The sequence below is a fragment of the Martes martes genome (genome assembly GCF_963455335.1).
Source record: "Martes martes genome assembly, chromosome: 14".
In the NCBI taxonomy this organism is placed as follows: domain Eukaryota; kingdom Metazoa; phylum Chordata; class Mammalia; order Carnivora; family Mustelidae; genus Martes; species Martes martes.
The window spans coordinates 24,529,499-24,556,626 of NC_137902.1; the positions used below are offsets into that span (position 1 = coordinate 24,529,499).

The following is a 27,128-nucleotide window of genomic DNA, read 5'->3' on the forward strand; positions in this document are numbered from 1 at the left end:
GTACTTTGCCACAGAAAATATACTGAAGGCAAATAAGTATATGAAAAGATATTTAACATTATTCGTCATTAGAGAATTGCAAATGAGATGACACCACACACGTTTTAGAATGTCTAAAATCTAAAACACTGGCAATATCAAGTGCTAGCAAGGATATGAAGCAACAGAAACATTCATTGCCTATAGGAATCAAAATGGTAAGCCACTTTGGAAGTTTGGCAGTTTCTCACAAAACTAAACACATTCTTACTTTATGATTCAGCAACTGAGCTTCTTGTTATTTGCTTAAATTATTTGAAAACCTATGCCCACACAAAAATCTTGTTTATGGCAGCTTTATTCATAATTGCCAAAACTTGGAAGTAACCAAGATGTCCTTCAATAGGTAAATGGATAAACTGTGGCATATCAATAACATATTATTAGTAATATATTTCAGCACTAAGTAATAGTGCTGAATATATGTAATATTATTCAGCACTAAGAATAAATGAGCTATTAAGCTACGAAAGACATAGAATAGCTTTAAATCCATAATGTTAAATGAAAGAAGCCAATTTGAGAAAGATGTATGATTTCCTCTATATGATATTCTGGAAAAAATAAAAACTACGGAGACAGTATGGGTAGCCAGGGGCTCAGTGGGGGAAGGATAGAGGTGGAGAACAGAGAATTTTTAGAGCAGTGTATTGGTATGATACTGTGATGGTGGATACATATCACATACTTGTCAAAACCATACAATGGATATCCATAGAATGGATAACACAAAGAACGAATCTTAATGTAAACTATGGGCTTTATCGATAACAATGAATCAATATTGGCTCATCAATTCTAATAAATTTACCACACTAATGCAAGATAATAATAGAAGAAATAGTATGTATGTGGCGGGGGGAGGGTATGGCAACTCTCTAGTTTCTGCTCAAATTTTCTTTAATCCTAAAACTGCTCTTAAAAGCAAAGTCTGGGGGTGCCGGGGTGGCTCAGTGGGTTAAAGCCTCTGCTTTCGGCTCAGGTCATGATCCCAGAGTCCTGGGATCAAGCCCCGCATTGGGCTCCCTGCTCAGCGGGGAGCCTGCTTCCTCCTCTCTCTCTGCCTGCCTCTCTGCCTACTTGTGATCTCTGTCTGTCAAATAAATAAATAAAATCTTTAAAAAAAAAAAAAAAAGCAAAGCCTGTTAGAGGCATCTGGGTGGCTTAATCAGTTAAGTGTCTGACTTTTTTTTTTTTTTAAGATTTTATTTGTTTATTTGAGAGAGAATGAGAGGGGCGAGGGTCAGAGGGAGAAGCAGACTCCCTGCTGAGCAGGGAACCGGATATGGGACTCGATCCTGGGACTCCAGGATCATGACCTGAGCTGAAGGAAGTTGCTTAACCAACTGAGCCATCCCAGTGCCTCCACCTTCCAGTGCTCCTCCCCCCCCTTTTAAAGATAAGTGTCTGACTCTTGATGCCAGCTCAGGTCTTGATCTTAGGGTCTTGAGTTCAAGTCCCGTGCTTTGCTTTATTTTTTTGCCTTTTTTTTTTTTTTAACAAAGTCCATTAGTTAAAAAAATACATATCTAATTTCCTATTTCTGCCTTTATTCATTAAACAATAATCCTGTTGAATTTCCAAGTAACTCAATTATATTACATGAAAAAAAATTATTTCACTTTTCTTTTCTTTTTTTATTTCACTTTTCTAATCTAAGTCATTACATTACTTAAATTGTATTAAACAAACTAGTTTAAAAAAAGATAATAGTTATTTTTTGTTCAAATCAGAAGTACTGATGTTGTGAGTGTTATTATAATCCATATGAGTAAAATGAAATTTTATACTAAATCATCAGAGTTACTGACATACTGTAAAGGGATTTAGAACATGGTTCCATAACAGAGTCTTATATTCCATTTTGAGTTTTCTTTTTCTTTTTTTTTTATAGACACTCACACATTCAGGGGAAGTTTGTGTTTGGTATACAGAAGATGGTACTTGTGCCAGCAGGATTTATCTGAATACCCCAGTAAGTGTGCCTTATAAATGGATTAAAATATTAAATTCTAATCCAATCTGTGTTTTCCTAATTACATGTCAAGTCTGTGGAAATACTTGTTACAGGTGCCTTATTGCATTTTTACCCTATATATTTAGAATAATTCTTGTGTATAAAATGTATTCTACAGCCCAGAGGGTAGAACATAAGGTGCTGAGTTGGAGTACAGGAATGTTTTTCTGCAGTGGCAGCTATTTTCGAAGTCCTAGTGGTTTATAGCTCACTCGTGCTAAAACTTCATTGTGGAGTAGCAGGGTCTCTGCTCTAGAGTCCCTCTGTCAGGGAGCCACGCTGAGGGAGGGGCCACCAACTAATAATAGCTCCTAAGAGCCTCAGTATGGGGAGGAAGTGCCAGAGAGTCTTGAACTAGCAATTAGTTGCTTTTACTCAGAAAGTAATCACTCCCTTGGCTATAACTAGTTAAATGGCCCCATCTAACCTCAAGGAGGTCAGTTAGAAATGAAAGAAAATTGCCACTCAAACGAGCTTGAGACAAAAGTAAAAAAGTGGGGGTTATTAGCTTAATCAGCTATAAAGTATAGGACTTGTCCGGCCTCAGATGTTACTCAGTCCAGCAACTCAAATGATATTACCAGGGATCTTGTTTTTCTCTCTATGTCTCTAGTTTCATCTTGGGCTTCTTTTAGCGATACCCAAATGCCACAGGTGTCAACCTCACAGGTGTCAGACCACCAGGAAATAAAGCCTCCTCCAGTGGGAAGAGGAAGAGAAAAGAAGTTTCTCTTTTCCATCAAGCTAAATGTCTTCTAATGTCTTAATAACATCTCTGAACTAATCACTGTGGACAGGGGAATGAGAAATGCTAATTGGATTAAGCTCAGCCTTGAAAATGGGAGTCAGATCTGTTTCTCTGAACTCCCAAAATAGGAGAGATGGTTTCTCAGTAGATATTCAAGGAATTTTCCAGAAAGAAAGTGTTTGGATACTGGGGAATAAACCACAGTTGTTCACAACACTCGCCAAAAGGTGATACCATTATTTCTGCCACGTTCATAATACATTTTACATAAAATAATACTTTAAATTAAAACATGAAAGAACCAAGAAATGATGGCAATGCTATTTCCCCCTTATATTATCATCATTTGTCGTATTACACAGTTCTAGATGAGGTATGGATCTTGGATCTTGGTAGTAGGTATGGAAGTTACAATCCTTTCCCTTTATAAAATTAAAATCTCAATTATAAAACAAGAGGAAGCTTCATACCTCACATAAGAAAATTATAAGACACAAAAGATACACAGTTCAATGGGATATATAAAACTCACCTTGACAAGTAAATATAAAAATTCTTATACTCTGGTGACAAGAACTCCTATGTGTTCATTTCTATTAGAACCACTAGAAATAGAAGAGGTCTTAAAGCTCATCTCATCACATCTCCTTTCACAGACAAGAGACATACAAATGGTTAACAACCCACCTGAGAGTTTCTACAGTCTGGATTTAACCTTGCTCTTCTTGGCTAAGGAGAGAGATAGGCACCATGAGAAGGTCTGCTTTCTGCACCAGAGATCTTGCCTTCACCTGAGAGAAGGGGTGAAGCTCAGACAGCTTTCAGTTAATTTGACAAACCTTCATTGAGCTCCAAACCAGGCACAGTATACTCATGTGGTTCAGCCTGAGTTGGGGATAATGGCTGGTTTTTCCTCACTGGAGAACACTGCTGCCTTGTGGGGTATTGATAAGTGCACTTGACCCAGTAATGCTGAGGCCAGATTTCCCTGCTATGCCTGGGACTGTGTTCCCCATGAACATTTCAGGCAGTGGGCTTCAGAGAACTTGGCCCAGTACTATCATGGCAGGATATCTGGGCACTAGCAGCTTCCCTTGATGGTACTTGCTGAAGTACATAAGACCCTTCCAGATACTGCTGTCCATGGTTAGCCTTAGCCTACTATTGCCCTGGAATGGAAGATAATTTCAACAGATTATTTTGAGAAAACATACACACACACACACACACACACACACACACACACACATCCCATTAAAGACTTCCAGTTTAAAAAAAAAAAAAAGACCCTTGCCATTTTGTTTACAGTTGCGCATGAGGTAGCACTGAAGACTCAACCTTTAAAATTCATCTTGAAAATCAAATGAAAACTTCCTTGGTTGAGCAACTGTGCATTTTAATGAGGCAGGACACCTGAGTTCTCAGCTTCATCATCAGCTACAGGATCCTGACGCAAATTGCTATTCTTCTCTTGGCCTCCATTTTCTCTTCTACAAAATGATTATCTCTTAAGGTCTTTTCTATTTCTAATGTTCTTTGATGTTATTCAAAACAACCTACAAAGTATAATTATAGAGAATGAAGCTGATTGCTTAAGTGTCATGAAAGCAAATGTATTCTCCTAGACATCATATTCCGTAAGTGATTGTGAGATGAGCAGGAATCTGTGATGCAGGGCTTTGGTTACATAGTGCTGCGATATGGTTATTTTCTTGTCTTCTTCCATCATACCAGCCTCCCAGGGTCTACTACTATCCAACAGATGAATGCTGATTTTTAAAAATCACTAACATTTGGTGACGATGTCCAAAAGATGCTACAAATGTATTTTAAATTTTATTTTTTCATTATGGTCGGTATAATCATTTCATAATCATTTGGGAATAAAAATGAAGTCATGGTTTAAGGCTCGAGAAATCTCTTTATATTTTTGTGATTCTAATGTTAGGATAAAAGAATAACATCTAGAGATTCGTGTGACTTTTGCAGTCGATTAGCTCAGGAATGCTGCATGTCTAATTTGTAATACCACACAACACTTGCCGTGCTCCTCGTTCGGAGGACTTTTCAAATAAACCATAGGTTCTTATGTGTGGTAAAGCAGGCTTCATGTTCCGGCACAGTGAAGTTAAGCATCTGGAATTATTTTAAACAGGCAACAGTGCTGGCTTGCTCTCCTTCCTCCCTCTCTGCGGCCGTGGGCACCACGGGGGGCTCCATCCACTTCCTCGATGTCAGGGATGCTGAGGCCCCTCAGGCGGTTCACAAGGCCTTCCCCTCCGAATGGTCTGTGCAACACCTCCTGTAAGTACTTCCTGCTTCCGGCAGCGACACTGTAGTGGCTTGTCTGTTCAAATTCCAGTAAAGCCATAGCTTATTATTATTATTATTATTTTTAAGATTTATTCACTTGAGGGGGCAGGGGTAGAAGGCAAGGGAGAGAGAGTTTTAAGCAGACTCTGTACTGAGCACAGAGCCCGATGGGGGAGCTCTATCTCACAATCCTGAGATCATGACCGGGGCCAAAACTGAGTTGGACGCTTAACCATCCATCCCACCCAGATGCCCCAAGCCATAATTTCTTTCAAATTTAAGTTTTACCTGTTTTGATTTGAAAATGAACACATTGGCTCAGTTCAGTGTTCCAAAAGGCCAGAGGGGTGCATAGCAAAAGGTCTCCCACTCTTGTCCCCAGACACCCCGTACTCCTCCCTGGAGACAGCGTGTTCCCAATTTCTCATTTCTTCTTTCCAGAGATAGTCCATCCATAAATAATCGTAAAGGTAAACACTTCCTTTTAATTACACAAATAATTGTCAAACACTTAAAATGTGCTACGTAGTAGGTTCTATTGACTTCATGAGATGGATGCTCTTGTCTCCGTTACAGAGCAGGAAGATGAGACACAAAGTGTTTAAGTGACTTGCTTCATGTTACACACATTGAAAATGGCAAATGTCAGGAGCAGACCCGGGCATTGGTCTCCAGAATCACTGCCTTTGCCTTTATTTTTTTCAAGTTTTTATTTAAATGTCTTTGCTTTTAAACAGACAGCAAACCATATACAATGTTCTATACCTCTTTTTTTTTTTTTTTTTTCACTTCAGGGTTATCTCTTGGACCATGTTTTCTCTTTACATATAAAGACCTTCCTTATTCTGTTTTATGGCTACATAATATTCCATTATATGGATATACTATAATTTCTAATTTTTTATTTTAATTCCAGTATTGTTAACATACAGTGTTATGTTAGTGTACACTATAGTGTACATGATAGTGATCAACAGTTCTATTACACACTACTCAGCACTCACCATGCCAAGTGTTCTCTTTCATCCCCATTACCTGTTTCACCCTTCCCCCACTCATTTCCCCACTGGTCACCATCAGTTTGTTCTTTATAGTTAAAAGTCTGTTTCTTGGTTTGCCTCTCTCTCTCTCTCTTTTTCCTCTGCTCGTTTGTTTTGTTTCTTAAATTCCACATATGAATGAAATTATATGTTAATTGCCTTTTTCTGACTAACTTATTTTGCTTAATATTATGTTCTCTAGTCCCATCCATGTTGTTGCAGATGGCAGGATTTCATTCCTTTTATGACTGAGTAATATTCCATTGTGTGGACATACACCACATCTTCTTTATCTACTCATCTATCCGTGGCACTTGGGCTGCTTCCAAAATTTAGCTATTGTAGTTAATGTTGCAATAAACATAGGGGTGCCTGCATCCCTTTAAATTAGTGTTTTTGTATTAGGGGGGGTAGATACCCAATATACCATAATTTTTAAAAGATTGTATTGATGGGCATTTAGATGATTTCACATCTTTTGAAGTAATACTTTTTAGAAGACAGCACAAAGACATTGGATTTAAACCCATATGTTGCCATTATTCATTCTTTTGTTAATTTATCATAATAGTAAGTATTATCAGAACTGACATTTGTGCCCTGCTTTACAGTTTGAGGTGCTGGCAGACAGTATAGCTTATTGAATGTGATTCTCACTACACCGGTCAGAAAGGTATTATGCATGTCCCTATTCCACAAATGAAGGAATTCAGGTTCAGAGAAGTGAAGAGAGAAACCTTTGGAGAATTGCCCAACAAGCACCTGAAGGAGTGGGGTTTCCACCCACCTCCTTGTTTCCTACAAGAGGCCTCCTCCCTCTCGGGGGGAGAGGACCCCTCACCTGCCTCCATCTATAAGTTTGTTGCCTCCTCTTTCTCAGATCCTCTTCTCTTATTTTAATTTGGATCTTCTCATTTTTCTAATTTCATGAAGGTGCTGGAACATTTCACTACTTTCTTCCTCCCCTTGTGGGGCACTGGTACTGCAGAGGGCTGCAATGTCACACTGATCACTGGTGTGAGGGCTGTTTATTTCCCCTGGAAATACCTTTCACTTATGATGAAATGCTTACCCAGTGCTACTGCATCTTCTTGACTGTGCACTTACAAGCTGCAGTTTGGAAACAGCATTAGCCTAGAATGTCATGATTGCATTTATATGTCATCACTTAGCTTTTTTTTTTATAAGATGGAATAGTATTAAAAGTCACAAATCATAAGAATGACTAGTTTTGAGTGTATCTCCATGCTGTCATCTAGTAAATTTGTTTACCGTCTTACTAGTGAAACAAAATTGGATCCTCAGATTTCTTCTTTTCTTTCTTTTCTAGTTATGACCAGCAGGGGATCTATCTATTAGCTGGAACATCAGAAGGCTACATCTTTGTTATCAATGCCAATCCATCAAGCTTGTTTCAGATCCTTGGATTTGTAGGTACTACGTGAAGTGCTTATTAATTTAAAATATTGGTCACTTCATTCCAAAGAATTTAAAATTGTGGAAATGGAGCTCTAGTGAAACAATTATTTGTGGTATATTTTCTAAAAAAAAGAGACATTTAAATAACTGTTGTAAGTTACATAGGAGAATGCCTACATCATATTTAAAGGGTTTTTGGTACGTCTACTTGGTACATAGTTGATGTTAAATAAACCTTCTTAAATAAATTAATGAATTTAGATATTTCTAATGTTAGACATTGTATATAGTGTATATATGCATATTATATACATTATATACTATATAATATATGTATATTATGTGCATATATATAATGCTAGATATTTCTAATGTCATTACAAAATGAAGTTTGGTTGGTTTATCCTTGAAATATATTTTAAAATATTCCTATTTAATAAAGATATCTAAAGAAAGCTTTAATACATACATCTTTAATATTTCCTCTTTAAACAAAATTATATCCAGCTTTTTCAGTAATGCCATCCCCATGCCCAGGGAAACTATAGACCTGGCAGGTGAGGTAACACTTATAAATAGTAAGACCTAATACTTTTCTTTCTGACTTAAGGACCAAATGTATATGTATGTTTTTCCCAAAACATATTGTTAAATTTATTATTGGCTTTTTAAAATTAGGTGTATTAGGTGTAAAGTTAGATGACTATTAGGTGTAAAAATGCTGAGCCTAGGCCAGTGGGGGGATGGGAAGGTCAAGGAGTCAATTTAGTGCTGGAGGAATAAGCAGAGTGCTCTGTGGTCTCAGAGGAAGAAACAATTAATTCTGCCAGGTGTGAGGGAAGGAGTAGGGGTAGAGGGGAATACAGATAAGAAGGTGTAGAGGATTGGGGGTGAGTTCTCTGAGGGTGTAAGTTGTGGAAGATAGGGCATATTAGTAATCCAGCTCAAGATAAAAGACTGAGCAAAGGCACTTGGAATGGCAGGAAGTGCAGTGATGCAAACAGGACAGACCAGAGTAATGAGAGCACTGGGAGTCACCCACTCCAGAAAGAGCTTAAGGGAGGAAGGCTGGATGAGGGTATGGACCGACATAAACTCAGCTGCAGTGAGGGCTGGCGGTCAGAAAGTGAAGTCAATAAGTAGCAACTCCTGTTTTAAGGAGTTTGCAGCAGAAAAAAGAGAATTGACATAGATGGCAACTGTGGTGGGAAAGCAGGTTTGCAGCAAGGGCTCAATTTAAGGACCAGGGAGTCTTGAGAGCTGAATAGAAGAAACCATAAAAGACACAAGAAGATGTGGTCCTTGAGTACACATGGTCTAATACGAGATTGGTGGCATGGACCCAAAATAAGAGATGCAAAGGACTGCATTTTGTTCATACAAAAATGCCTTCCGGATAAGAATATTGAGGTCCACTTTGTATCAGATGTCTTTGGTCTTCTTTGTTATGTCAGGGGAAAGATCATCAGCTGAACACCTGAGGGGAGGGGCAGATAAAGTGGACACATATAAAACAGCCCCTGTGGAAAGGGGGAGTAAAGACTTTGGAGAGAGCCGAAGGTGTGCCCCAGGCATGGCACCTTCCAGAGACCTGATTTCCAGGGGACCAGACTCATCATGCCATGGGCATTTCCACCACCCCTGCAATATCTTGACTACAGATGCAAAGAACACTGATGCCTGAGTTGATTCAATATCAGGAGTGGACAAACAGGCCACAGAGGAGCATCGAGGGGCTGGAGCATTGGGGGTGCTGCTGATGGGGTGAGCATGGCAGACTCCAGAGGTTTCCTTGACAGGGAAAGAAGCTGAGCCGCACTGAGTGGGCTTGAATCTGCCAACCCAGATATCTAATCATGACAGTTCCTCATCATTCATCAAAAATGTCCCCATCACTTATACTTAAGTGACTTAAGGTCACTTTAAATATGCAGTAAATAAATTGAAATCTAAAGATTTAGAGAAGGCGATTCTATAATGTGGTGTCTTACTTGGGAAGATAAAAGATCCTTTTAACTTATGAAAGATCACTTAGGATGTTTTCTGTTTGCTTTCAGAGGTGAGCAAAGACATTTTACAAATATCCACAGTGTCTCTTTTGGATACAGACATAGTAGAAGTGATGGTGCTTTCCCCACTTCCAGAAACAGGAAGAAGCAGATTGGAAATATTTACTCTGCCTAAAATACTACCACGAGGTAAAGAAAAATCAAGCAAACAATTTTGTGCCAGGCCCAGATGAGTAGTTGCTTAACTTTCTTATTTTTTTTTTCACCTTGTAATTACATTTTTCTTCCTTTTAGCATGTGAAGAGGTAAAATGGCCATCTTTTGTGTATCTTACAAAGTAAAAATGGTGTAGCTGCTAACAATGTGAAATGTGGACTTTCCTCTAGGCCTTGTCATTCGTATGAACATATCTTGTTACAAGAGAAGAAAAACAGGATCAACTGGCACTTTTGTCAGACTGATTTGTCATTTTGATGTCATTTGATATTTGATTGATAACTCTTGTTTTGTGGCTTCTAATATACATAGTTAACTTCAGACAGGTTACTGTGTAGTTACTTCTACTGATAGAATTGTAGAAAGCTTTTTGGATAAAGAGGTCTGATAAAATACAGACTTTTAAATAACAAATATAATTGGGTAGCTAGTTTGCAAATACATAATTACAGAGTATAAAAGAGCTGAAAACCTCCAAGTATTCTTGTGTCTTAATTGAGAATCTCAGTATCTTTTAATATGTCTTACTTAATTGAGTAAATTAGCCAAGGCCTTAAAAAGGATATTTTATGCACTATCAGTCATTTAATACTCAAGTAGTTCTAATGAAGTTCTAATGAAGTTGTTTTGAATCGTTTATCCTCTCAAGAGCCTCTGCATTATTGATTGAGCATTTAAATTTTTATTTCATTTTTCGTAGTTATTCATAATGATTACAAAATAAAATCAATGTACAGTGCAAATGATCTTTCTTCTTCTTCCCCAGATCTTACAGTTTCTGTGAGCTTTACTGATGAAAGAGGGAGGCTGAAAGATGAGCTCATTCACAGGTTCCAGTATGAGGTAGAACACAGCCTGTCCTCCGCCGTGCTGGACTTTCAAAGTCAACAAATATATGGCTTCTGTAACCAAGTGTCGTACATCTGCAGCTACCTTCTTCCTGAAAAAGTACGCCAATACTTAAGTGTGCTCTTATTTAGCTTAGAAACCAAGATTCACACACTTTGCTAATCAGACACAATCCATGCTTTAATATTATAGTCCATTTAACAAATGGGTTTATTATAGTAGCATAATATTCTTGACTTAGATACATTGTTAGCATTATTAATCTGTCATACATACCTTTGAGCACCATCATACTTGTGTTACATACATCGTACTTTTATTATTTTAGTGTCTTTAAATACAACATAGCCTCAGAACATCTCTTCCACAGGTGTCAGGTGTCAGCAGTTTTCCATGGAACTTTGCACCTGAGCCATATGAAACATTGCACAAAATAGATAAACTATGTTTCTGCCATCCTTACATTACACTCATTGCAAGTGTCTCTCATATGATACCACTCCTGCTACACACACTGGCCCAGACTATATATCCCCCTTCCCTCTAAACTCTCCTCTCCCAGGGTAGCCAATGTCAGCAAGATATGAGACACAGATATGCCAAGAATGAAGAAATGTTTGTGGCAAGGAGAATTCAAGGAAAGCTTTACAGAGGAAGTAGTATTTGAATTGGTTTTTGAAGAATAGGTCAAACTTAGACATGGAGAAATATTGTGTACAATCTTGGCAGGAGGTGGGGGTTGCTGTAGAGGGGGACAGGTTGGTGGAAATGGAGTGGGGAAGGGCATTCCAGACAAAAGTCATGGCATGTGTAGGGACTTGGAGGTGGAAGTACATGAGGGAATACTGACTCATTTAACTGCACCTGAGCATGGGGATATGTGAAAAGAATTAGTAAAAAATAAAGATTGTCAGGGATGCCTGGGTGGCCCAGTCAGTTGAGCGTCTGCCTTCAGCTCAGGTCATGATCTGGGGGTCCTGGGATTGAGTCTCGGTCAGGCTCCTGCTCAGCAGACAGTCTGCTTGTCCCTCTCACTCTGCCCCTCCTCCCTGCTTGTGTGCATGTGCTCTCTCTTTCAAATAAATTAAAAAAAAAAAATAGATTGTTGGTGTAGGCTGGGATATTTAATAGTAGCTAATGTATAAAGACTTCTCTTAGTTGGTTAGAACAAACTTTAATTCGCAAACAGATGAAAATGTGGTGCAAGAAATGTGGTGTATTGGTTTATTTCTATTGGCAGTGTTTGCAGATTTGAATCTGACCATATAGAAACAAGTGCAAGCTTTAAGTTGCTGCTCCCCTGATCTTTTCTATAATGGGGTCATGTTCTTTGATTGGCAGGTACACAGTGGCATTTGCATTCTTAAGCCATACCAAAAAGTACAAAGCAAACACTATGGACCCGGAATGCTCTCTCTCTCTTCACATGGGTTGTGGCTCATAACAATAGCTAAAGGTGGAATTCTGTGTATCCGAGATGTTCATACTTTGGTAAGTTACCCTTTTTAAAAAAATCTTGGGGTGCATATCTTGATCTCATATAAAGAACAAAGACCATTGGGGAAGGAATTTGGCTTCTTTTTAGGTAAATTAATTCGTAACTTATTTGCCACTGATGGTAGTATTGACTTAAACATTTTACAGGTGATTTTATGTACTGAGGTTTGAGTTTCCAAGGGGGGAAACCAGTAGGCCGAGATCTGCCAATAAAAAGCTTGGGACAGAGATACTGTAGGTGAGCTGCAGCTCAGCTCCATCACCACTTGGTTGTGTATTTTGGAGACTCACTGAGCTTCAGATGCTCATCTGTAATATTGGGGGAACCTTCTATGTTCTCAACCTGTGGGATTCTGATGAGAGCCAGGGAGAGGGTATATGCAAAACTGCTTTGGAAATGGTGCATTATAGTGCAAACCTAGGGATTATTATTCCTGGCCTAGAGCGACTCTGGGCTGATTGCTGCTACTCTCCTTCCCCCAACCCAGTTCTTCAAGGGATGCTGGAAGAGCATAAGGGAGAGGGTGTGGCTCTTATTGAGCCTTCCCTCATCACTTGGAAACCTCAACATCACCCATAGTGCTACCAGTTCTGATTTCCATTGAGAAAATGAAAATAGTTTCTTCTCTCCCAGATGTAGAGAATCCTTTTCTAGGTTTTGAGACCAAGTTGTACTGGTTATCAGTATACTTTAATGAGGTCAGTGATTCTTACCCAGGGTTCTACCCCCACACCTGAAGCCTTGCAACTACTACTTGAAACACTCCTGCAGATCCACAGATAAACTGGGCCCTGGTATGCACATCTGGCTCTCCTTGTGCATCTGTGTAAGAAACCATATTTGGACTACAACTGGGCAAAACTGTTACCATTATTATATGGGAACAATCTTGAATCGTTTAGAGATTATTTTGAAGTTGACAATTTGCAAACTTTGCTACATTGTCTCTTATTCAAATGATTTATAATAGATGTTACTGCTGATGGTGGCATGATGTGGCAAGGCATCAGAATTCTTCTGGGTAATTCTATGCAAAGAACCTCATATATGAGGTTATTCATGGCAGCACTGTTTATAAAAGCAGCCTCATGACCACCAATGGAGGACTGGATAAATAAATAATGTTATATAAACAATACATAAAGAAAATATGGAATATTATGCAGACTGAGAAAATCTTTATGCCACAATATGAAAAGAACCTCAAGATCTACTTTTAATAAGGAAAAGCAAGGCACATAATATATTATGCTACAACTTATATTTAGAATTATGTCTACATAAAAATTTGTTCATATACATTTAAAAACCTCTGAGAGGATATTAAAAGTATTAATTATGCCGATCGGCTTTGGGAGGTGCTGGGGAATGGAGACAGGAAGGAGATTTCACTGCATACTCTTACAGTTTTTGAATCTTGAACCATTTGAATATATTACCTATTTAAAAAGTTAAATTAAAAAAAATCATGGTTGAGAACCAGTGTGACATAGAAATCCTAATTTTTAGTCAAGGATCTTAAACTGTTGCCCTTTGTAACAAATCAGTGATATGTTTTGTTTGGATTCTACTTGAACTGGTTTAGCATCCTCCACGTGGGGCATATTACCCTCCATTCTTCACAGTGCTTATTCCCCTCTCAACCACTCATCACACAGAAATGAAACCTACCTTACTCTTGAAGGCATCTGAATCTGCCATTTCTGCTCGCTCAAGTCCCCTCCCCTAACTTTGTAGCCCTCAACAAGTTTCTTCTGTGTGTCTAGTTTTCCTATTACAAATTGGTGTTAATAGTCTCTCTCCCTCCATTCAACACAGATGAGAAAGTAAATCAGTATCAGTGAGCATGTTTTGAACTAGGGATTTTCAGTACTATGTATTACTAAGAGGCTACTTCCATACCAAATAAAAATTTGCTGTTAGCAAATACAAAAAGATTTATCCACAGGCAAAAGTGCATGTGACCCTCTTAGAAAAACCATATGGTCGAATTGCATTTATAATTTCTGCACTTTGTTCCTAAAACTATTAAGGAAACGTTTGCTCGAAGTCGGAGTCATTCTCACCAGGGGCATGGGATTCAATCAGTGAGAATTTCAATGGATGGACAACACATTCTGGTGAATGGGAGAGATGATGGCACCCTTGTTTACCTAAGATGGAGGTGTGTATGGTATACAGTAAGCAACATTATGCGGTATAGTGTTTTAAAATAAAGATTTTGTTACTATTTATGTATAGCAAGGACATCATAACAGGAGACAACTGCTATCGAAAAAATTATTATATTCACTGGCCAAAAGAAGGAGGTTTGCCAACCTGTGTGGCAGAGGAAGGCACCTAGGTAGATAATGAGGCAGAAAGAACAAAGGAAATATGGGCAAAAGCCTTATTTTGGTTTCCATGGGAAGGAGCAGACAGGTTTAGCATTGGTTAGTTTGGATAATTTCAGCAGGTTCTAGGGCATGGGTGCTGGCCCTGGTTGTCTGATATTTGGTCCAAGGGTGATTAAGGCAGGGAAATGGCGGCCCTGAGTTAGAGGTGTGGGCTCTGGATTGATTGGCTTGCCTTTGAGAGGTGGCTCCAGGGTGAGTGGTTTCCTGTTTGTACCAATTGGTGGGTCTTGGAAGGGGCAGTCCCACCAGGGTCAGCAGGGCCCCAGATGTCAAAGCATCAAAATACAAAAAATAACAAGACATAGTACATATGAGATGATAGTCCTCCCTTTCACAACACCTGTTGGAGGAGTACAATGAATGAGGACCATCGTGAAGAGTAGATCATTTTTTAAGCTCCTATTCATCCCTTAAAAACCTGACATAGATTTGTATGCCTGTGCACACACAGGTAGATATACTTCCCTAGCAGGACTTTGCTTAGACAATATCAAATTATGTAGACTTTGCTTAGATTAAAATTAAAATTCTAAGTAAAATACTGCTTGAGCATATAAATGATGACCAAGGGATAGAGAGCCTGAAGATGACAGCCTGGACTTTATATGTTGTCTTGTTTGGCCTTTTGATGGATATCATTAGTTAATGTGCAATTTATTGCGGCAAAAAAAATATATCATGGTATTCCTATGATTAAAAAAGTAACAAAACATGTGACATTGAAAATGTTAAATATTTGTAAATGTTAAGTAAAAGTAAATGGAGATTTTACATCATAACAGTTTTGGTCATCACTTATTTCAGAGACTTATTTGAACACTGCATCTTCATGCCCATTTTATGCATGGAATCTGAGTAAAATACTAACTTGTCTCTCATATGTAAGTCCTAACACATCCTGTACAGTAAGTGAACAAACAGCATCTCCAGCAATAACGAACATATGCTGGAGCCCTCTTTCTAGAAGTAAGGACATTCCCATCCATGGATCATTAATCACGTGGACTTCTGACGCAAAACAAAGTTGAGTTTGAAACCTTGGTCCAGGACTTACTAACTTGTGACCTCAGGCACATAATAAAACCCTCTCTAAATCATCTATAACAATGTTCCTCAAGGTGGGGTCTGCAGCAATTGTAAACTTGTTAGAAATGCTTGTTTTCGGTCCTTACCCAAACTTTCTAAATCAGAATCTCTGTGGATGGCGCCCAGGAATCTGTTTTTAACAATCCCTCATCCATGCAGTACTGATATGTCTCAGGTTTGAGATGCCCTGGCATATTGCATGGGAGTAATGCTTCCCTCAATGGCGGGTGGGGGTTATGAGGAACAAATATGACAGTGCGATTGTGTATGTGAAACAGTAAAATGCCTAGTATATTCTAAGGCTTCACCAGAACAGTGGCTCTTCTGTGCAGTGGCCAAGGCGGGTAGGTACAGACGAGGTGTAGGGTAAGGGTCCAGGGGACAGTGTGAGAAGAGGTCACCTCAGAGAGGTCAAGAGGACTATCATGTCCTGGAGCCGATGAAAGGACTCACCTATCTAAGAAGTAGAGTCCTAATAACTACAGGGCACTGTGGAGAATTAGCCCCATATTTCTTTGTGTAGAAATGGTTAGGTATCTGGAAATAATGCTGCTAAAATGTGACTTTTTAAAATTGGATTTTGTAGTCCTTTTCTTTCTTTCTTTTTTTTTTATTAATATAGGCGGCTTGGAGGAAACCTAGCCAGTGACATTATCCATTATTCCCAGAAACTTTCAATTTCTCTGAGCAACACCATGAATGAGGAAAATGGTTATTTAAGTATACAACAAGGAGAGTCCTTGAATTTGGAATCAAAATCTGAACATGCAGTTGAGTTCCTATATAGCGTTTATCCTTCTTTCCTTCCTTCCTTCCTTCCCCTCTTCCCTCCACCCACTCTCTCCCTTTCTAAATAAGATATCAGTTTTCGGTAGAAAGGAGGAATGGGGGCGCCTGGGTAGCTCAGTGGATTAAGCCTCTGCCTTCGGCTCAGGTCATGGTCTCAGGGTCCTGGGATCCAGCCGTGCATCGGGCTCTCTGCTCAGCGGGGAGCCAGCTTCCTCCTCCCTCTCTGCCCGCTGCTCTGCCTGCTTGTGATCTCTGTCTGTCAAATAAATAAATAAAATCTTTAAAAAAAAAAGAAAGAAAGAAAGGAGGAATGGATGGTGCAGAAGGGCAAGAGAATTTTTTTTTAAAGTGTAAAGACCCTAAGAAGGAAGAAAAGACTGAGATCCTAAGTACAAATGGCAGGGCCAGGCTTGATAGGCAGGAGCACGTGGTCTGCAATGACAGGAAAGAAGCAAAGAGTGATTTGGTGAATGCGTGACCTGTCTGATCATTTTTGCTTTCTCAGTGAAAGGTGTGACTGACCTAAGGACAGACTGATATGAATTAAATTAGTAAAATATTACATCTTGGGCAGGCAAAATATTTGGTATTATTTTAAAAATGCAACAAGTGCAAAGAGATCCAAAGCAATTATATGAAGTAGAGTGGGAGGAAAAGCATTTTAATTTTAAGAAATGTCTGTCTTCTTTAAGATAAATGAGAATATGAAGCCAAGCATTGATTCATCACAAGAGGAATTAGTCCAAGTTGAGAACATAAAGGAAATTCCCTGGATACAACAAAAAAGCGAAGAGGTATTTATAAAACATGGAGGAGGTTTGAAATAATGCTCTGTATGTGTGCCAAATAGATTAGTTTCCTATGAAAACCCATTGGGAAGTTAGAAAGTAGAATGAGATACCACTGGGCAGAACATTACATCATACAAGTGTAATAACTTTCCTGAAAGCAAACACCCTAATCTAGCCCAAGCTTTTAGATGAAGTTATTAGCTTTAGGAACAGTGCTTAAGCTAATATGAAACAGAACAAACATGTCTAGGGGAAGCCAAAGTGAAGAATGATCAGATACTTCGTGTTGGGGTGAATGTTGGGGGCTGCTGCAAAGTTGATTTGAAGAAAACAGGTGGGCCAGGAACAGGAGAAAGGACATGGTGGCTTTAGATGTGCAGGAAAGTGACAAAACTAGCAGCTGGTGTCTGAATTTAGCTTGTTAGTCTCACTCAAGTTCCCAATAAAATAGCTGACTGGTTGCTTTTGTCAGCTATTCTCTATTTAATTTTTTCACTATTTATCTTCTTTCCTTTGGCCTTTGAAATGACATCAGTTGCAAGTTGCTTCCAGGGTCACTTGCACAGCAGCATTGGACTTAAGCAAGGCAGTGCAGGGGTGGTATTTCATGTACACTCCGTATTCTTAGTCTTTAGAAAAGTTGTTTCCAGAGAAGTACTACCTATGTATGTGTACCTCTGTGTGCATCTATCTACCTATCTGTCATACAACTATAATTTCTCTTGCCTGTTTAAGTGATGTACTTGTTCCATTTCAGGCCATCAAAAATGAGGTTAAACTGTTTTCCAGAAAAAGGAAAGAGATAAAAACAGGAATCAAAGCACTTGCTAAAACTGTAAGTGGTGCGAATTCATAAATGAATATACTGGCCCTCAGTCTAAAATTCCTTTTTTGAACTTCATTTTATCCAACACCACATGAGAAGCCGTACTCATTTTTCCCTCTGCCAGTAAGCTCAGTTTTCTGAGGCGCTGTAACATGGTGGAATTTGTCCCATTCCACACCATATATAAACAGTGGTTTTCTTCTCGGGCTTCCTGACGCTGGGTCTCCCTTCTTTTTTTAATACATATTTTTATCAAAGTTACATGTATACACTTTTACAGGTTAAATAATGAGTTATATAATTAAAAATAGTGTTTTTAAAACAGCACCTGCCCTACTTTTCTTCTCTAAGATTCCTGTACTTCCAAGATAAATGTTTTCAATTCTTTCATCTTTTTTGTTTGGATATTACCTTTATCTTTGTAAATGGTTTTTTTAATCCTGTTTTTTCTTGATATTTCTATTTTGGCACTAACTGTGGGCTTCCTGGTATGGAAGATGAGTAGGTTCTTTTACACCCCTTCACTACAACATACACATAAATCCGTATCAGTATGCACACTATTAGAGTTACATAAATACTCTCAAAGCTGAGCCACATGGTATGTTATGATTACATTTCCATTTTTACAATCATATTTTTCCTGGAATAATTGCCTTTGTTTTAGAGTAAGCCTTTCTATGTACCTACTCACCAATTTAGACGCTCTCAAAATGCTAAAAACTGTTCTCAAGACAGTCAAATACCTGAGGTATTCAAGCTGTCAGTGGTTTGTTTGTTTTTATGACCTCCTTTTCCATCTTCCAGCTCTAGTCTAAACACCTTGCTCCCTAGACCAGGTACATGGTCTGAGGGAGCATGAGTCCTAAGAACTCTTCTTGTCTATGCGTCTGGGAAATTCTCTGCCCCCTGAGTTGGAGCCCCTCTTTCCAAGGCCCAATGCATTTTTCTTTGTTTTCTTGGTGTACATCTTCTAGTAGCTTCCTAAGCAGGACCGCTGTGTTGTTGCCTGCTTGAGGACATCATTTATCAGATAGCTGTGCTTCTGGGAAGGTAATGCAGTGTGGATGGTGTCTGTCCCCTTAGAGTTCTACAATGCTTTGGCTCCGTTCTTGTGAAAGGGCATGTGGGAGGGATATTTTTGAAGCTTGGTTTTTCTTTTTTCTTTTTCTTTTTTTAACTTTTTTTTTTTTTTTAAGATTTTATCTATTCATTTGACAGACAGAGATCACAAGTAAGCAGAGAGTCAGGCAGAGAGAGCAGGCTCCCTGCCAAGCAGAGAGCCTGATGTAGGGCTCGATCCCAGGACCCTGGCATCATGACCTGAGCCAAAGGCAGAGGCCCTAACCCACTGAGCCACCCAGGCGCCCCGAAACTTGGTTTTTCTTAAAATTTCTTTATCCTACTGTCACACTCATTTGATGGCTTGCCTCGGTGTTCCTTGATTTCCCCTCAGAATTTTGAAGGCTTGCTCCATCATCTTCTAGCTCTCAGTGTTTGCTTTAGAGAATCCAATACCTTTCTGATTTCCCAGTTCTTTCTAGGTAACCAGGTTTTGTCTCTGCAAACTTACAGGATCCTTTATCCCAGCTGTTAGGAAATTTCACAATTATGTACCTTGACAGATTTGATGGATATTTTTGGTTTGCTGGTGCAGATATATTCCCCACCCCCACCTTTCTCAGCCCCAAGAGTCTGGCCTTTGTGGATATTATCAATGTGCTATCTTGCCTCTCGCTTCTGGCTGGGCATAGTCAGTGAGGAGCAGGAGCAGATCAGAGGGCAGGGTCTTTATTCCTCCAGTGGCCTCTTTGTGGTATTATGATTTGGCAGTGACAGCCAGCCCTTTCCTGCAACTACAGATCTCTCCAGGTTCCAGTAACTACTCCCCACCCTTACCCTTCACTCATAGGCGTGGTGATCGCTTTCGGTGTTGCTACCCTAAGATGCTTTATCATGCCTTGTTGGTTTCCTTTACCCTGACAATACTTTTATAAAAGTCCCTCTCCCCAGTTATCCCATTTGGGTGTGTCATCTGTTTTGTACCAGGGCCCTAGTTCATTTGCTAGTTTTTGTCTTTCTTGAGTGCTAGACATTGGTGAGCACTTTCTATAAAAAATCTTTGTCCTTCAGTTCTGGGAAATGTCCTCAAATTTTTCTCTGGGAATTTCCTCCTCTTTGTTTGATTTTCCTTATTACTAATTAGGTTGACTATCCTCTCATAACTCTAAAAGACCTTCCTCTTCTGTGAATTCCTTGTTCATATCCTTTGCCTATTTTTCTATCATGTTGTTGGTCTTTTTCCTTTTGATTGGGGAGTTCTTTTTTATTTTTATTTTTAATTGATATTTGTCATAATTGGGCTAGTTAAGCTGTGATAATAACTAAACTCCAAAAATAGAGTGGAGTAGGGATTGAAAGTTTATTAACTGGTCATTAACTGCTCTGTTCCCTGCAGTTGTTCAGAGATGCAGGGGGAGGAGATTCTGCTGTCTTCAGCAATGCCTTCTGAGGTTGCCTTTTTCGAGCTCAGCACAGTCAGCTGGGAGGGAGAATGAGCACAGAAGTGTGCAAGGGGAAAATCTAGAGCTGGCTTTATTATCAGATTGAACCATATGAAATCACAGTTTTATATGGTTCAACCTAATATACTACAACTGTTTTTGTCTTGTGCCTTACCTTTTACAATATGCCTTTTGAAATGCAGAATTTATAAGTTATGATCCAAATGTACTGATATTTTATTTAGAGCTTTTGTTCTGTATATCTGATTTTTAAAATGTCTTCCAAAGTCTCACGGTTTTTTTTCTAATACTCCTTTTATTTCACCTGTAATTTATTTTCATGAATGGTATGAGGTATGGATCTAAATTTATTTTTTCAAATGACTAGCCCATTTCACCCATGCTTTTTATTGAATGTCCCACCTTTTCTCCAATGACTCAGAGTACCTCCTCTGTCAATCCCTGGATTCCCATATATGCACTATTGTTTCTGGACTCTCTATTCTGAAATAGAGTATTGATCATTTCCCAGGAAAATTCCAAACTATCTTGATAGCAATCACATTATAAAATGTTTTTATACCTTGAAAGGTAATTCTCCCTTTACTCTTCTTTTAAAAAAAAAAAATTGGCCTTTTTTATGTGCATTTATTTTTCTATTTGAATTTTAAGATTGGTTTGTCAAGCTCAATGTAAAACTCTGATTTGACTTTGAGAATCATTGCTTACCTTTGATTTGGGTAAGAATTTATTTGCTATTTCTGAAAGTTTATATATACATAATATTTATAAAAATATATGATATAAATCTTTAAAATATTTTAATTAACTCATTTTAGTTAATACATAGTGTATTATTAGTTTCAGGGTGGAATTTTGTGATTTATCAGTTGCATCTAATACCCAGTTCTAATACCCAGTACTCCTTACATCAAGTGCCTCCTTAATACCCATCACCCAATTATCCCATCCCTCCACCCACCTCCCCTCCATCTACCTTAAGTTTGTTTCCTATAGTTTCCTATAATTAAGAGTTAAGAGTTTGCCTCCCTCTCTGTTTTTTTTTTTTAAGATTTTATTTATTTATTTGACAGAGAGAGAAATCACAAGTAGGCAGAGAAGCAGGCAGAGAGAGAGGGGGAAGCAGCCTCCCTGCTGAGCAGAGAGCCCGATGTAGGCCTTGATCCCAGGACCCTGGAATCATGACCTGAGCCGAAGGCAGAGGCTTAACCCACTGAGCCACCCAGGTGCCCTCCCTCTCTGTTTTTATCTTATTTCATTTTTCTTTCTCTTCCCCTATGTTCAACTGTTTTCCAGAGTGTCTGCACCAGTTTGCATTCCCACCAACAGTGTAAGAGGGTTCCCCTTTCTCCATATCCTCACCAACACTTGTTGTTTCCTGAATTATTAATTTTAGCCATTCTGACCAGTGTAGGTGGTATCCCATTGTGCTTTTGATTTGTATTTCCCCAATGCTGGTGATGTTGAGCATTGTTTTGTGTATCTGTAGCCATTTGTATGTCTTCTTTGGAGAAATGTCTGTTCCTGAATTCTCTCCATTTCTCGACATCTGTTTTTTGGGTGTTGAGTTTGATACATTCTTTATAGATCATGGATAGTAGCCCTTTATCTGATAAAACATTTGCAAATATCTTCTCCCATTCCTTAGGTTGTCTTTTAGTTTTGTTGTTTCCTTTGCTGTGCAGAAGCTTTTTATATTGATGAAGTCCTAATAGTTGATTTTTCCTTTTGTTTCCCTTGCTTTTGGAGACATGTCTAGTAAGAAGTTGCTGCAGCCGAGGTCAAAGAGCTTGCTGCCTGTGTTTTCCTCTAGGATTTTGATGGATTCCAATCTCATATTTAGGTCTTTCATCCATTTTGAGTTTATTTTTGTATATGGTGTAATAAAGTGGTCCAATTTCATTCTTCTACTTGTGGCTGTCCAATTTTCCCAATACCATTTGTTGGAGAGACTATCTTTTTTCCATTGGATAGTCTTTCCTACCTTGTCCAAGATTAGTTGACCATAGAGCTGAGGGTCCATTTAGGGGTTCTTTATTCTGTTCCATTGATCTATGTGTCTGTTTTTGTGCCAGTACCATACTGTCTTGATGATGACAGCTTTTTTTTTTTTTCAATTTTTTTTTAATTTTTTATTTTAATAAACATATAATGTATTTTTATCCCCAGGGGTACAGGTCTGTGAATCGTCAGGTTTACACATTTCACAGCACTCATCATAGCCCATACCCTCCCCAATGTACATTGCCCCACCACCCTCTCCCATCCCCCCTCCCCCCCGCAACCCTCAGTCTGTTTCTTGAGATTGAGTCTTTTATGGTTTGTCTCCCTCCCAATCCCCTCTTTTCATTTTTTCTTTTCCTACCTCCCCCCAACCCCCCCCCGCCTTGCATCTCCACTTCCTCATATCAAAGAGATCATATGATAGTTGTCTTTCTCCGATTGACTTATTTCGCTAAGCATGATACCCTCTAGTTCCATCCACGTCGTCGCAAATGGCAAGATTTCATGTCTTTTGATGGCTGCATAGTATTCCATTGTGTATATATACCACATCTTCTTTATCCATTCATCTGTTGATGGACATCTAGGCTCTTTCCACAGTTTGGCTATTGTGGACATTGCTGCTATAAACATTCAGGTGCACGTGCCCCTTCGGAGCACCACGTTTGTATCTTTAGGATATATACCCAGGAGTGCAATTGCTGGGTCGTAGGGTAGATGACAGCTTTGTAATACAGCTTATAGCCTGGAATTGTGATGCCTCCAGCTTTGGTTTTCTTTTTCAACATTACTTTGGCTATTCAGGGTCTTTTCTGGTTCCATACAAATTTTAAGATTGTTTGTTCCAGCTCTGAGAAAAATGCTGGTGGTATTTTGATAGGGATTGAATTGAAGTGTAGATTGCCTTGGGAAGCATAGACATTTTAACAATATTTATTCTTCCAATCCATGAGCATGGGAAGCCATTGGGCCCTGGACTCTTGTTTGTTGGGAGATTTTTAATTACTGCTTCAGTTTCCTTGCTAGTTATGGGTCTGTTCAAGTGTTCTATTTCTTCCTGGTTCAGTTTTGGTTTATATGTTTTTAGAAATGTAGCCATTTCTTCCAGATTGCCCAATTTGGCATATGATTGCTCATAATATTCTCTTATAATTATTCACATTTCTTCCATATTGGTTTTGATCTCTCCTCTTTCATTCATGATTTTATTGATCTAGGTCCTTTCTCTTTTCTTTTTGGTAAGTCTGGCTAGGGGTTTATCAATCTTATTAATTCTTTCCAAGAACCAGCTCCTAGTTTCATCGATCTGTTCTACTGTTTTTTTTTTAAGTTCCTACATCATTGATTTCTGCTCTAATCTTTATTATTTCTCTTCTCCTGCTAGATTTAGGCTTTATTTACTGTTCCTTTTCCAGCTCCTTTGGGTGTGAGGTTAGTTTGTGTATTTGAGACTTTTCTTGCTTCTTGAGAAAAACTAGTATTGCTAGATACTTCCCTTGTAGGTCCACCTTTGCTGCATCTGAAAGGTTTTGAACTGTCACGTTTTCATTCTCATTTGCTTCCGTGTGTTTTTTTAACTCTTTAATTTCCTGGTTGACCCATTCATTCTTTAGTAGGATATTCTTTAACCTCTATGTATTTGTCGTCCTTCCAAATTTCTTCTGATGGTTGACTTCGAGTTTCATTGCACTGTGGTCTGAAAATATGCATGGTATGATCTCAGTCTTTTTGTACCAGTTCAAACCTGATTTGTGACCCATTTTGTGATCTATTCTGGAGAATGTTCCATGTGCACTCAAAAAGAGTGTGTATTTTGCTGCTTTAGGATGAAATGCTCTGAAGATAACCGTTAAGTCGATCTGAACCAGTGTGTCATTCAGAGCCCAACTTTCCTTATTGACCTTCTGCTTAAATGATCTGTCCATTGCTGTGAGTGGGGTGAAAGTCCTCTACTATTATTGTAGTATTATCAATGAATTTCTTTAATTTTGTTATGGATTTCTTCATATATTTGGCTGCTCCCAAGTTAGGGGACAAATATTTACAATTGTTAGATCTTCTTCTTGGATAGACCCCTTTATTAGGATATAGTGTCTTCATCTTTTATTACAGTCTTTGGTTTAAAATCTAGTTTGAGGTAAGAATGACTACTCTAGCTTTCTTTTGATGTCCATTAGCATGATAAATGGCTCCCCACCACCTCATTTTCAATCTGGAGGTGACTTTGGGTCTAGAATGAGTCTTTTATAAGCACATATTGATATGGGTCTGATACCTTATGCCTTTTGACTGGAGCATTTAATCCATTTACAGAGTAATTATTGAAATGTATGATTTTAGTCCCATTGTATTACCTGTAAAGTTGCTAATCCTGTTGATTGTCTCTGTTCCTTTCTGGTCTTTGTTACTTTTGGGATCTCTCTCTGCTAAAAAGGTCCCCTTTAATATTTCTTGTAGGCCTGGTTTAGTGTTCACAAATTACTTTAGTTTTTGTTTGTCTTGTAAACTCTATCTCTCTTATTCTAAATGACAGCCTTGCTGGACAAAATATTCTTGGCTGAATATTTTCCCCATTTAGCATGTTGAATATATCATACTAGCCCTTTCTGGCTTGCCAGGTCTCTGCGGACAGGTCTGCTGCCAGCCACATGTGTCTACCCTAATAGGTTAAGGATCTTTTGTCCCAAGCTGTTTTCAGGATTTTCTCTTTATCTTTGTAAATTGCAAACTTCACTATAATATGTTGAAGTATTGACCTATTTTTTTTTTAATTTGGGTTGATTTTGAGGGGAGTTCTCCGTGCTTCTGGACTTGAATGCCTGTTTCCTTCTCCAGATTAAGGAAGTTCTCAGCTATAATTTGTTTAAATAAACTCTCTGCCTTTTTTCCCCCACTGTTCATCTTCTGGGACTCCTGTAACACAGATATTATTTCACTTTATGGAGTCACTGAGTTCCCTAAGTCTACCTTTATGATCTAATAGTTCTCTTTCCCTCTTCTTTTCAGCTTTGTTATTTTCCATAATTATCTTCTCTATCACTGATTCACTTTTCTGATTCATTCATCCCCAGTTTTATGGCCTCCACTTAGGACTGCATTCAGTTATAGCATTTTTAATTTCAACCTAACTAGATTTTAGTTCTTTTATCTCTGTAGTACGGGATTCTCTAGCATCTTCTATGCTTTATTCAAGCCCAACTACTATCCTTACAATTGTTGCTTTAAATTCTAGTTCAGACATTTTACTTATATCTGTATTGATTACGTCTCTGGCCATCATTTTTTCCTATTCTTTCTTTTGGGGTGAATTTCTCTATGTTCCACAGTTCATTTTTCTGGTTTGTAGATGTACAGCTTCCTTCTCTATAAGACTTCCGACCAATTTCATGGGTGTTCAGAATGATCCAATCTTTATCTCTCTGTGTTCCAGTGAGGAAGCAGGTTAGGGTCAGCCTACTACTCCACCATCTTACCACTCCCCCTGTAATATAAATCTTACATATAATATGTATTATGTAAATTTAATATTTATATGTAAATAAATATATGTCTATTCAATTAAAAATTCTTCAGTGACATTTTAGTCTAAAAGTGATTTTGTATAATTTTGTTGTTAGGTTTATTTTAGATATATTTTGGGGTTTTTGCTTTTGTGAATAGGATATTTTTCTATTACATTTTCTTTTTATGTTCTTTCTTTTTTTTTAAGATTTTATTTATTTGACAGAGAGAAAGAGAGAGAACAAGCAGAGGGGCTGGCAGGCAGAAGGAAAAGCAGACTCTCTCACTGAGGAGGGAGCCTGATGCAGGGCTCAATCCCAGGACCCTGGGTTCATGACCTGAGTTGACAGCAGAGGCTTAACCAACTGAGCCACACAGATGCCCCTCTATTGCATTTTCTAATTGGCTACTACTAGTATATATGAATGTTACTGATTTTATCTTTTAAATATGATCACCTTGCTAAATTCTCTTTTTAGTTCTGCTCTTTTGTCAATTGTTTCTCTTGGATTATCTAAGTAAACTATCATATCTTCTGGAAATCATGTCTCTTATTAATTTTTATGCTTCATTTCTTTCTTGTCTTATGCCAAGGGCTTCTAATATGATTGTGGTCATGAGAGTGGACATGCTTATCTTCTTCCTGAACTTAATGGGAAAGTTTCTAACTTTTAAGTGTGATACTTGCCTCAGAATCTGCTAGATATCCTTTCACGAGTAAAATTTCTTTCTATCCCTTGTTACTTAGGAGTTTTTATTGTGAATTTTGGTGCAAACTTTATCAAATATCCTATATTCCTCCCATAGACATTGGTCATTTTACACCAGATTCCATTTGCTAATATTTTGTTTAGTATTTTTGTATCTCTATCTACAAGTAATATTGTTTTTTTGTACTTTCTTTGTCTAATTATGATATCAGGCTTATACTAGTCTTAACAAGTGATTCGAGTAGTTTTTCCCCCTCCCCATGCTTTGGAACAGTTTGTATAAAGTGTGAATTCAGGATGCCTGGGTGACTTGGTGGGTTAAGCCTCTGCCTTCAGCTCAGATCACGATCTC

At 38.4% G+C, this 27,128-nt stretch overlaps 1 protein-coding gene across 1 annotated transcript in view; it reads left to right on the plus strand.

The window, feature by feature from the left end:
- The window catches only part of CFAP43 (cilia and flagella associated protein 43), a gene marked incomplete at both ends in the record, with an annotated part of 102,198 nt that overhangs the window by 31,300 nt on the left and 43,770 nt on the right, over positions 1-27,128 (plus strand). The window contains 10 exons of the mRNA XM_080822915.1: positions 1,934-2,014; positions 4,960-5,108; positions 7,488-7,591; positions 9,634-9,774; positions 10,577-10,749; positions 11,992-12,141; positions 14,182-14,312; positions 16,253-16,406; positions 17,112-17,213; positions 17,968-18,045. Of these exons, the coding sequence (XP_080679041.1) occupies positions 1,934-2,014; positions 4,960-5,108; positions 7,488-7,591; positions 9,634-9,774; positions 10,577-10,749; positions 11,992-12,141; positions 14,182-14,312; positions 16,253-16,406; positions 17,112-17,213; positions 17,968-18,045 (1,263 nt within the window). The remainder of the gene's footprint in view (positions 1-1,933; positions 2,015-4,959; positions 5,109-7,487; positions 7,592-9,633; positions 9,775-10,576; positions 10,750-11,991; positions 12,142-14,181; positions 14,313-16,252; positions 16,407-17,111; positions 17,214-17,967; positions 18,046-27,128) is intronic.